Raw genomic sequence first — 12157 nt, forward strand, 5'->3', positions numbered from 1 at the left:
GGGCAGGCAGAAACTCAACCGGGAGCATCCCCTCCCCCCAACGTGTTGCAGGCTGTGTAAGACTTGGGGGGGGCGCACACACGCAGCCCCCGGGGCCCCGGCTTTCCTACCGGACCCGCGTTGCCCCCCCCCCCCGGGGAGGACTGCGGCCACGGAGAGGGCTGGCCAGCGGGGCCTGGCCCCTCCTCCTCGGCGTCTCTATGGTTCCGGGGGGGAGGGGCTTTCCGCATCCTGTTGTCCTCCCCCCTCTCCCCCCCCAGCGATGGCCGCCTCTCTCCGCCTGCGGGGGGCCCTGGCGCTGGTCACAGGTGCGCGGGGGTGGGGGGGGGCGGAGGTTGCAGGGGGGCGTAGGAGGGCGGGGTCCTGGGAGGGGCCTTTCCTGGGGGGGAGCAGATAGTTGGGGGCGGGGCTTAATGTCATGAGGATGCACTACTCTCCGGGAGACCCTGCAATGCACGGGGAGGGGGAAGCCCTAGGTGAGAGGCGGGGGGGGGCTGCTAGGCTGACACCCCTCCACCCACCCCCCCACCCACCCACCCCCCGAAAAGCAGGACTCCTGAGCGCTTCCGGGTCTCCCTGAGAGTCAGGAAGCCAACAGGTGGCGCCCTTAACCAAGCCGGGTGGTGGGATGACGGGGGGGGGGAAGGAGGAGATGCACCTGTTGGATTTCCATCTCTCGGGTTGCTCTTGAAGACCGCCTGGGAGCCAGCACCGTTTCCTGGCCGCGGGTGACTCGCGTGGCAGAAAGGAGGCTTTTGCATTGCAGGGCAGAACCTGACGGATTGCTGCCTGGTGCACAGCGGTGCAAGGCTTTGGGGGGGGGGTGTGCAGCTGGGCGGGCTCTGCCCCCTCCCCTCGCCTGACCTCGAGCTCTCTTTCCAGGGGGAGGAAGCGGCATCGGCCGTGCCGTCTGTGCCCGCCTGGCTCGGGAAGGGGCGCTGGTGGCGGTGGCGGACTGCAACGAGGCCGGGGCGGCCGAGACCCTGCGGGGGCTGCAGGCGGGAGACCACCGGGCCTGGGTGGTCGACGTGGGGTGCTCCCAGGACGTGGCGGACCTCATGGGTCGGATCCAGGTGGGCTTGAGCGGGCGCTGCCCCCACCCCTCGGGGGTCTCTGCCTGCCAGCCAGGCCGGCGAAGCGGGACGTCCAGGGACGGGCTGGGCCGTTCTTCCTCCAAGTCCTGGCAACTCCCCAGGACCTCTTGACTCCTCCGTCCTGATGGGGGGGGCGGCGCTGCTGGCTGGCACTGGGTCACAGCCCAAGCCCCCCACCTCCCTTGGCCGTTCTTGATTTGCCCATCCTAATATTTTAAACTCCCTCCCCCTTCCAGACGTTCCAGGGTCCCTCCCAGACTCCGGCACCAGAGCCGTCTCCCTAACGTCACATTTACAGCATTTTGTTTGCCACAGATTTCCGTAGCTCTGTGTCACGAAACCTCCATGTCCAAAAGCAGTATATCTCTGGGTCCCGGTTGCTGAGGGTCTACAGCAGGGCAGGGTTCTGGCCTGGTGACACGTGGGAGGCCGGATTCCCCATGGCCTGGCCCAGCGGGGCACTTCTTGAGTTCTCGTTACAATAAACGAAGCAAGTAAAATTGCGTGGTGCAAAGTGCCGTCAAGCTGCGGCTGACTTTCCTGCATTGTGCGGGGGGGGGGGGGGTTGGGCTAGATGACCCTGGTGGTCCCTTCCAACTCTATGATTCTATGACTTATGGGGCCCACGTAGACAATACTGACCGGCAGCGGCTCTCCAGGGTCTCAGGCAGAAGGGGTCTTTCACATCACCTTCTTGCCTGGTCCCTTGAACTGGAGATGCTGGGGGGGGGGTTGAACCTGAGACCTTCCGCAGACTGAGTGGGGGGGGGGTCTGATTCTGGCTGCCTGTGCCATTTGTGGCGGGGCCGTTCTCCAGTGTTTAGGGTAAGCTGTTCTTCTGTCAGTGGCTAGACGTGGACAAGAACTCACGGAGCAGCCCGATAACTGAACCAGACCCCCCCCCCCGGTCCATCAAGGTCCGTCTTCTCTACTCAAATTGGCAGCGGCTCTCATGCCGCCAGGTCCTTTTAACTGGCGATGCCCGAGGATTGAACTTGGGACCTCCTGCATGCCAAGCAGAATGCTCAGCCACTGAGCCACGGGCCCTCCCCAAATACAGTCTGAGAATGCCATGGCTAAAACGCCCTTCTAGCCCATGGGGGTTTGCCGGGTCTGCCGCTTGCTGCCGGAACTGCTCCAGGTCTTTGGGCGTCTTTGCTTTGCTTTCCTCGATCTCTTCCCCAAACGTGGGCCAGCTTGGACTGTGCGTGTCTTTGGGGGTCTCCTGAACCTTGGCTTGGTTGTCCTCGGTGCTCCTGACCCCCTGCCCCACCTTCCCTCTTCCAGGCACACTATTCCCGCCCCGCCAGCATCTGCGTGAACTGCGCCGGGATCACAATGGACGAATTCCTGCTCAAGCAGTCCGAGGAGGCCTTTGACGCCGTCCTCAGGGTGAATCTCAAGGTAGCAGACGTGGAGGGGGGGAGGGGAACATGTCTGGATGCAGCTGCCCCCCCACCCACCCCCCGGGGGTGGCGCTCGAGGGACTGGCTCTCTCGTCTCCTTTCTCCCTGCAGGGAACCTTTCTGGTGACGCAGGCGGTGGCCCGGGCTCTGGTGGCGAGCGGAGCGCCGGGGGGCTCCATCATCAACGTGGGCAGCATCGTGGGGAAGGTGTCGTACCCCCCACCCGCTTGAGCTCTGCCAAGAGCTTTCTGTAGCTGTCCCCCCCCCCCCCAATCTTTGCCCCAGCCCATCAGCCGGGTGTGGGGCCTGCTGGGGCAGCTGCGTGTTCCCCCTCCTCATGGATTTCTCTCTTTCCCTGGCCAGGTGGGGAACCTGGGGCAGGTGAACTACACAGCCTCCAAGGCCGGGGTGGAGGGCCTGACGAAGACTGCTGCCAAGGAGCTGGCCAGGTGAGCCCTGGGGAAGGGGAGGGGGCACGGGGGGGGGCGAGGCAGCCGTGAAGCTCATGGTGATATCAGCCTTGGGCCAGTCGGTTTCTCTCAGACTGGCCAGCCTTGCAAGGTTGTTGTGAAGATAAAAGTAGGAAGGGAGAATGACGTCCAGCGCCTTCGGCTCCATGGAGGGTGGGAGGGGCTAGAATCCCACTCTGCGTTTTAGAACTCCCTGAAAAGCGAAGAGCCGCCTTAAACCTGAGCCTGCTTTCTTGAACACATGAAGCTGCCTCCTGCTGAACCAGACCCTTGAGGGTCCATCAAAGTCAGTGTTGTCCGCTCAGACTGGCAGCGGCTTTCCGGGGTCTCAGGCAGAAAAGGGTCTTTCACATCACCTACTTTCCCTGGTCCCTTTAACTGGAGATGCCATTGGGGATTGAACCTGGGGCCTTCTGCATGCCAAGCAGAGGCTCTACCACTGAGCCACTTGCTTCACCATCAGCTCCTTTGGGACGGGGCTCCACGCGTACCCCTGACTCTCAACATGTGTGCCCTCCCCAACTGGACACAGCCGAAACCAACAGTCGGGTGTTATTTTATTGTTCTCTATATGAGGACATTTGGTCTCCATATGTAACTCGAACGCTAGCCCATTTTCCAGGCAGACCTGATGAAGTTTATATTTCCAGCCTCCTCTCAGATTGTTCTCTTGGTGGCCCAATTTTATTTAACTGGGAGAGAGCTGAAAGAGCTTTCTGGCTAAGCGGCTGAGCCGAGGAAGGGGAAACGGGGGTGGGGGAGGCGTCTCTGGGCCCTGCAGCCTCTTCCCTGGGAAAAACACGCCACGAATACCCACGATGTGCCTGCAGCGTTTGGCTTTTCCTGTCCATCCCAAGGCCCTGATGGAGGGGGGGCTGGCCCCCTTGGCTCCCTGCCCCCTCTCCAGTGGGAGAGGGGGCTGGGGCTGGCCGAAGCCTCCTTGGCCACTCTGACCACCTGGCCGGCTGCTCTGCAGGTACGGGATTCGCTGCAACACGGTCCTACCAGGATTCATCCACTCCCCCATGACGGAGAAAGTGCCCCAGAAAGTGCTGGACAAGGTTAGTGGGTGGGGGCTGGATAGCCAACCTCCCACTCCTCCCATATGAGGGGGGGCACAAGCAATTTAAAACATAGCAGGGGGGTCAGGATGGAGCCGGTGGGGTGGAGCGATCCCAGGATCTGAGTAACTGGGGAGGCCCCAGGGGGTCCTTGGGCCAGCCACTCTCTTTCTGCCTAGCCTATCTCACAGGTTTGTTGTGAGGCCCATGTATTTCACCCTGAGCTCCTGGGAAGAAGAGCAGGCAGAAATGCAACAGGTAGAGAGCATTTCCTTGCAGTTCCCCCCCATATGCCCATCTTCCTACATCTCTTTGCAGTTTGCAGCGATGGCGCTTCTGGGACGCCTTGGGGAGCCTGAAGGTCAGACATTCGCCCGGTGTAGATCTTGTGGGGGGGGGGGTCGGGGGGGGCTTCCTGATCTGGAGGAAGCTTGTGGGGAGGGGAGAAAGGAGGCGGATTGCCGAACCCTTTGGGTCAAGGAGGGGGTGGCCGGGCCATCTTTGTGGGCCTTGAGCCAGTCTGGAGGTCTCCCAACCTCTCTGCTTCCTTCCCTCCCACATTGACACCCCCCTGCCATTCTGCTCCTGGCACTTCCCTTCCCCCCCCACCCCCACCCTGTGCCGGAAGTCCCAGTTCCTGGGTCTCCGTGTGATGTAGCCAAGACCACCACGACTTCTTCAACCTGCGGCCAGCCAGAGGCCTTGGGGAGCATCCTGAAGGAACAGCCGGACCCCAGCGTCAATGGGGGGGGGACAGGGTCCAGAAAGGCACCCCACCCACATCAGGGTGGAAATATTCGGGGAAGGGGGTACGAAAGGTTTTGAGTCTGCTGGGGTCTCAGCAGGGAGTATTATTCTTGGGTTCATGGGGTGGTGCAGGGGGAGGGACAGGTGGATTCCGTTAACCCTTTCTCCTCCCAGATGTAGCCGATGTCTGTGCTTTCCTGGCCTCCGATGAGAGCAAATATATCACCGGAGCCAGCGTGGAGGTAACAGGTAAGCGGGGACGGGGTGGGGTGGGCTTTGATTGTGGGGAAGCCTGGTGGGGCTTCCTCTGAGATCTTCCTCTTCTTTTCCCTTTCTGTTTCCCTAAAGGGGGTCTTTTCATCTGACACATCTATTTCTGAAGTCCCCCATCCCAAGTGTGAGTCTCCTGAGATGACACTCCTGGACACCCCCCCCCCAGAAAGGCGGGGGGGGAACGCCACCCTGGGCACAGCTTGAAGTCCTGGCAGATGCCTTTCAGCGTGAGGGGGAGGAGTCGGAAGCAGGACTCCTGGGTTCCCTGCGAAGGGGACAGAAGCGGTGGCCACGAAAGATGGCAGGGCACGCCAAATCCTGGCCCGGATGTTATCCCGCTGCCAAGTTGGGGGCTTCTGCCCACCCGGCCGCCTCGAATCGCTGATCAGACTGTTGTGATTGATTTAGTGGTCCGTCTTCTGACCGACGGGTGATAGAACTCAAAATAAATGAGCGTTCGCAACCTCGACGGAAGCAGATTTTTCAGAGGAATGGGAGAGGCCTCAGCATTTAGTGAGAGTTACCAGGAGAAGCCATCTTGAATGTCTTTCTCGGTCCAAATTAAGGAACCCCGTCCCGTCCTTTCATGTCTGCCTTCCAGTGAAAATTGTGCTCTCTTCCCCCCCCCCCCCGCCAATCAATCTGTGAATGAACAGCTGTTAGAGCAGGGGTATCAAACATAGGAAAAGTTGAAGGAGCTGGGTATGTTTAGTCTGGAGAGGACAAGACTGAGAGGGGACATGATAACCATCTTCAAGTACTTGAAGGGCTGCCATATAGAGGAGGGTGCCGAATTGTTTTCTGTTGTCCAAGAAGGTCGGACCAGAACCAGCAGGTTGAAATTAAATCAAGAGTTTCCGGCTAGACATTAGGAAGAACTTTCTAACAGTCAGAGTGGTTTCTCGGTGGAACAGGCTTCCTCGGGAGGTGGTTGAGCTTTCCTTCCTTGGAGGTTTTTAAGCAGAGGTTAGATGGCCATCTGTCAGCAATGCTGATTCTATGACCCTAAGCAGATGATGAGAGGGAGGGCCATCTTGGCCATCCTCTGGGTGTGGAGTAGGAGTCTCTGGGGGTGTGGTGGGGGGAGGTAGCTGTGAAATTTCTGCATTGTGCAGGGGGTTGGACTAGATGACCCTGGTGGTCCCTTCCAACTCTATGATTCTATAAGGCCCTCTGGCCAGCCCCTGGAGAGCTCATATTGGGCCCACAAGCCAGCCAAGATGGCTATCCCCCCCCCCACACACACACACACACAAAATCTGGGCTGAGCGAGGCATAGCCCGGCCCGACCAAGTGACATTTATGTCATATCTGGCCCTCGTCACAACTGAGTTTGACACCCCTGTGCTGGAGCCTCCAAAGCCAAGGAGATAGCTTCTGGGACTTAGAGAGAGGGATCCGTTCCCCTTGCCCTGACTTGGAGGGCCAAGGCGAGCCTGATCTCGTCAGATCTCGGAAGCTAAGCAGGGTCAGCCCTGGCCAGTACTTGAATGGGAGACCCCCCCCCCCAAGGAAGTCCAGGGTCGCTATGCAGAGGCAGGCAATGGCCGACCACCTCTGAGAGCCAGCATGGTGTAGTGGTTAAGAGCGGTGGGCTGGATTCCCCACTCCTCCACATGAAGCCAGCTGGGTGACCTTGGGCCAGTCAGAGCTCTCTCAGAACTCTCTCAGCCCCACCTACCTCACAGGGTGTTTGTTGTGAGGAAGGGAAGGGAAGGTGGTTGTCAGCCGCTTTGAGACTCCTCAAAAGTAGATAAAAGCGGGGTATAAAAACCAACTCTTCTTCTGAATGTCTCTTGCCTGGAACTATGGCCAGGGGACCTTTAGCCCGGCCTGGTCTCAGGAGATCATGAATTCCCTGTTTCCCCACAAGCATCGCTGGGCGGGGAGCTCAGATTGCCTGGGACCCGGTTCTGAGTTCGGATTTTGTGCCGGGTTTACTCGGAGTCAGCCTTCACTCCCAGGCCCCGATTCCAGAGTCGAGGCTGGGCCTTGGCCTAACGCAACCAGGGCCGGCGTCTTCGTGCGCAGAGTGCCTTTCCCTCAAGGCAAGAGAGTCGAGCGTGCACAAGCACGGCGGGGGGGGGGGCTTCAGGGGGTGTGTGTGTGTGAAGGGGGTGGGCTTCAGGGGGTCCGGGATGCCTCGGCCCTTTCCCCCTGCTAATCCGGGGAGCCGATGGGGCGCGGCACGGCTTGTGCGGACGCACTAATTAATGTTTGCCGAAGGGCTTATTGGGGTGTGCTTGGGAAGAGGCGTGGGGCATCAGGGAGGGCCAGGGGGGGAAAGGGGATTAGCTGGGGGCTGCCCAGGGAAGGGCTGGGCTTCAGCCCCCTGACCCACTCTGGTCGGGCAGCTCTCTTCCCACACTGTCTGACTGATGGCACAGAGGGGCCCGGCCGTCCTTTCTGCCCAGGTTGGAGGGGTCAGTTGTGGGGTCCGGCCCCAAACTTCTCCCTCTGCGCAGCCGTTTGCAATAGCAGTGCCCGGTCTTCCCTCTACGCCCCACCTCTGAGGAAGCAAGATCCGGGCCTCAGAGCCTCGCAGTTCCTGGGGCAGCAGGAATCCTCAGAGAACTGTTTTCCCGTCAACCCCGTGGCTGAGTCCCCACCCCCCGCCCCTGAACATGGGCATTGCTGGGGGTCCCAGGGCCTGGTGGCGCACTGCAGTGGCCGGAGGGCTGGTCCTCACCGTGGTCGCTGGGCATTAGCCACAGCCAGCAGGAGGGGAAGCCGGTCAGGGAGGAGGAGGCTCTCTTGTGGGAGGAGGACTTGCCTGCCTTTGCCATCCTGGGACCCCAATAAAGAAGAACCACCCCCCCTTCCCAGGGCTGCCTGTATTGGCCGAGGGGCTCCGTGGGGGGGCACCTCCGGGATGTCGCCCTCGAGCTCCCTTCTCTCGAGGCTTCCCAACAGTTTGAGGAATTCACGATGTGTCAAGAGGGAACGCCTGGTGGTGGTTGAGAGCCAGTGTGGCGTAGTGGTTAGAGTGTAATGCTAGGGTCTGGGAGACCCAGGTTCGAATCCTCCCTCTGCCACTAAAGCTCCCTGGTGTACGTGAGACAGTCATATACCCTCTGCCTAACCCGCCTCACAGGGTTGTTGTGAGGATAAAACGAAGGGGAGGGGAGCAACGTAGGCCAATTTGGGTCCCTATTGGGGGGAGGGGAGGGGTCAACATTAAACGGAAGTAAAAACGGTGGGATGTTTGGGCCTCCGACTCAGAGGGGTCTCCTGGTGCACGGACGGCTCCGCCCTTCCTCCCTCACTGCCCTCGTGCCTGGACTGTCCCACAGAACACCTGCCGGCCGCCCCCTCCCCCACACGCAAGGAGCCGCCTTTGGGTCATAAGAACCTAAGGAGAGGCCCCTGCTGCTGGGTCAGACCCAGGAGGCCCCGCCGAGCCCACCAGTCTGTCCACACAGCGGCCAACCAGGGGCCTCTAGGAAGCCCCACAAACAAGACTTTGGCTGCAGCAGCAGCAGCATCCTGCTTTTGGGAATGGGCTGTGGCTGAGTGGCAGAGCATCTGATTGGCATGCAGACGGTCCCAGGTTCAATCCCCGGCATCTCCAGTTAAAGGGACTAGGCAAGTAGGTGATGTGAAAGACCCCTGCCTGAGACCCTGGAGAGCCGCTGCCGGTCTGAGTAGACAATACTGACTTTGATGGACCCATAAGGCAGCTTCATGTGTTCAGACATGCTCCTCTGAGACTGGAGAGAATAGGTGTGCATCATGATAGCCCTCTCCTCCATGAACAGTTCGCTCCCCTCTTCAAGCCTTCCAAGTTGGCAGCCATCACCACGTCCTGCGGCAGGGATTTAACTCTGCGTTGTCCTGTGGTCGATTGAGGTCAGTCTTGTCTGCTCAGACTGGCAGCCGCTCTCCAGGGATTCAGGCAGAGAAAGGCCTTTCCCATCACTTCCTGCCGCCTCCTTTTTAACTGGAGATGCTGCCGGGGATTGAACCTGGGACCTCCTGCATGCCAAGCAGTCAGAGGCTCTGCCACTGAGCCCCGGCCCCTCCCCACAAGCGTGGCCCTGGCTGTTGGCCCTGTGTCGACCACCTGATTTAAACTGCTGCGAAGGAACAAAAGCGGTGCTGGAATGCGGAGCAGAGATGGGGGCTTGCTGACCCCGAACCCATCCAGTGGAGCGACGGAGGGGGGGGGAGCAGAGAGGTTCTCTCTGGGCCCTGGACGGGACCCCCAAAGGCAGCGACTCCACTGTTGCTGGGGGGGGCTGTCCTGCTGGAGGAGCCCCCGTCCTTCCTCTCCTGCCAAGGGACTCCAGGCCAGGGGTCAGGCAAGCTTGCAGGCCGGGTCAAGCTGTGGCCTCGGGCCTCCAGCTAGCCTGAAGGCAGAAGCAGAGCGGAGCCCTTTTCCGCAGGGGCCCGGGCCCCCTTCCACCCTCCCTTCATACTTGCCACTCTGGAGCCGAGTCTTGGGTCAGCCCCCCACCCCCACCCCCAGGAAAAGCTCCCATGCTTGTGACAAGCGAGTGACAGCCGCACCAGCCGCACCTCTGAATGGTTTTGCAGGCCCAGCTCTGGCACTCTCCAGGCGGAGGCGGGGAGGCTTCAGTGGAGGAGGAGTCCGGGCTCCGTTTGGGGTCAGGCAGCGGAGGCCGTTCTGCTCAGGAGCTCCACTGCCCTGCGATGCAAGACGGCCTCTCTCCAACGAAGAAGAAGCCGAGTTGCAACGCAAAGGCCATTTCTGCACGGGAGGCAGCAAATCCGAGGCAGAACGTCCCTGGCACAAATGGCCAAGTGGTTTTCTGCCTTAGTCCAGCGAGCAAAGATGCGGAGCTTGCAGAGAAGGAAGATCGGTGGATCCCAAAACACAGTGGATCCCAAAACACAACGGATCTTGGGGGGGGGGGTTATGGAGGGGCTCTACTCCAGAGAAACGGTGCCCTGACTTTCCCCTCTTCCTGACTGCCATGTGAAAAAAATCAGGGTGACACTTTTTTTCGGTCTTGCGTAAAACCCCTTTCCTGGGTGAGGCCTCACCTGTTGGACTTCTGCCTGGTGCGGAGCTTTGCAAGCAGCGCTGGATCCCTGCTGGGAGATGGGAGGGGGCTAGGCCTGTGTTCCTTGTGGGCGGGGGTCTTAGGCCTGGGACCTTCCTGCCTCCCGTGGCAGGGTTTTGCCCTCCCCCCGGGGATAGGGTTTTTCCCCCAGAACAGCCCAAGTCAGCCCCTCATTCCTTTGCAAAGTTCCCGGCTGCTTCGAAGGCCCAGGTGCCTGGGGGGGGGTGCTAAGTGACCCCCCCCCAACTCAAGCCCTGCCCTTCCTCCGCAACTTCGCTTTTCTTTCCCTGCCTGGTTGCATAGAAGGACGGGAGGAGGGGGCGGAGAAGGGGGATTAGGGTTATGGGGACCGCGGATGGCGGGGGAGGGGATTAGCCGGGGGTCTCTCCCCCCCAGCCCCTATTCTCCGGCCCCTGTTTGAAGCCGCCGGCTGCCCATGCCTTCCATTGAGAGCTCCATCGCCCAGGGCAACGGCAGGGGGGGGGGCTTGGAAGGGGCTGGAGCGGCCACAGGCCAGTAGCCCCCCCCCCACACTGCTGCACCGGGTGGGTGCTCTGGAGCCCCTGGGGGGTCCTGGGCCTTCCTCACCCTGTGCCCCCCCCAGCTGCCCTCCCACCCGCCGCCCCCCCGGGCATCTCTTCCCGTCACCAGGGAAACCCGGCTGGACCCCCCTCCCTGGGTGGCTCCCCCTTTCTCCTGCCCGGGGAGGGGAGGGAGGGGGCTTTCCCCATTGAGGCGGCCGCCCCCTATTCAGGCTCTCTCTCCCCCCCTCATATCTGGGGCCTATTGTGGGCACAGCTGTACGCCCCCTGGGAAGCCAGGGGAGGGGAGGGCAGCTCTCCCCAAAGGCGGGCGGATAAAACCAGGGTCGGCGCTGGCACCGAGACCCCCAGAAAAGAGGGTTGGGGGGCTGCGCCACCCCCTCCCCGGAAGAAAAATCTAGGCGGGGCATGAATCCCACCCCAGCACCTCTCCAGTTAGAGAGGGGTTTCTTCTTCTTCTCCTGGGATGCAACTTTGTTCTGGGACGGGTGGGGGGGATGCTGAAGGGGTGCAGAGTGTTGGTGGGGGGGGGGACGTCAAAGGACCCCCGCCCCAGGAGAGGGCTTCTGCGAATGTGAGCCCAGGGCGATGGTTGGGGACGGGGCGGGCGAGGTTGGACGGGGCGGCCGCGGCTGGACGGAGGACCGGCGACGGCCCCGTTGGGGGGGCGAAGACCAGGCCGGGCCCGGAGCGCCGCAGGAGAAGCGCCAGGTAACCCCCGCCGGGCCCGGGAGGGGGGGCGGACCCGCGCCCCTGCTTCGCTGGGGCAGGACCCCGTGGGGGGTGGGGGGGAAGGGAGGGGGCGGCCCCGATCCGAGGGATCTGGATCCCTTTCCCCGTGGATCGGGACCACTCTCCCCCCTTCCCTGCCCCCCGGGTTTCGGGGAGGGGCTGCAGCCCTCGGAGCGCCTTCCCGGGATCAGGCCCCTTGGCTGAAGTGGCGCTTACGTCCGAGTAGACCCGCCCAGGCTGGCCCTGCGACGCCTCTCGGCCGAGCAAAAGGGTTTCGCAGCCCCCGTCGGCCGCAGCATTCTCCCTGCACCACAGGGTGGGTTTTTTCGGGGGGGGGGCTCATCAAGTGGAAGGGGGTCGTGCCCCCCCCCGCCCGTGCGCAACAGAGCCGGCCCCCTGCGTGGCTCCCGGTCACGCCAACCCCCCAGCAGAGCCGGGCTGGGGGTGAGCCGAGGGCGCCTGGCCCGTCCCCCCTTCCCTCCCCGCCCGCAGGGGCCGCCCCCAGGAAGCTCCCGGGGGTCGCGGGGGGCGGCGGCGACCATCCGCATCTCGGCCACCGGCATTCTCAGGGGAGCTGCCCCTGAACATGGCGGTTCCATCGAGCTCTTCCGGCTCACAACCCTCGACGGCCCTGGGCTTAGACCAACTCCTGTCTCGGGGAGTTCCGCAGGGGCGTGCCAACTCTGGGGTAGGAAACCCCTGGGGATTTGGGCAGTGGAGGGGGGGGGGACTCAGCAGGGCGTCATGCCACGGAGTCCGCCCTCTGCGGGGGGAGGATCCCGCGTGATTCCGGGAGGTCTCCAGG

At 62.0% G+C, this 12157-nt stretch overlaps 1 protein-coding gene across 1 annotated transcript; it reads left to right on the forward strand.

The window, feature by feature from the left end:
* Positions 1–256: 256 nt before the first annotated feature.
* On the forward strand, positions 257–5166 carry HSD17B8 (hydroxysteroid 17-beta dehydrogenase 8). Its single transcript, XM_056867271.1, has 9 exons — positions 257–308; positions 883–1073; positions 2382–2498; positions 2612–2707; positions 2864–2949; positions 3947–4031; positions 4350–4392; positions 4953–5027; positions 5127–5166. The coding sequence occupies exons 1-9, from the start codon at positions 263–265 to the stop codon at positions 5141–5143; spliced, it is 756 nt and encodes a 251-aa protein (XP_056723249.1). The 5' UTR covers positions 257–262; the 3' UTR covers positions 5144–5166.
* The last annotated feature ends 6991 nt before the right edge of the window (positions 5167–12157 follow it).

The sequence above is a fragment of the Euleptes europaea genome, chromosome 1, assembly GCF_029931775.1.
Source record: "Euleptes europaea isolate rEulEur1 chromosome 1, rEulEur1.hap1, whole genome shotgun sequence".
NCBI classification, from domain to species: domain Eukaryota; kingdom Metazoa; phylum Chordata; class Lepidosauria; order Squamata; family Sphaerodactylidae; genus Euleptes; species Euleptes europaea.

What these genes read in the sequence shown, in the direction of transcription:
- HSD17B8 (XM_056867271.1), top strand. Translation starts at nt 263, where the DNA reads ATGGCCGCCTCTCTCCGCCTGCGGGGGGCCCTGGCGCTGGTCACAG. An exon ending in TCCTCAGGGTGAATCTCAAG is followed by an intron (nt 2,499 to 2,611) that starts GTAGCAGACGTG and finishes TTCTCCCTGCAG; the next exon opens with GGAACCTTTCTGGTGACGCA. An exon ending in CCCAGAAAGTGCTGGACAAG is followed by an intron (nt 4,032 to 4,349) that starts GTTAGTGGGTGG and finishes ATCTCTTTGCAG; the next exon opens with TTTGCAGCGATGGCGCTTCT.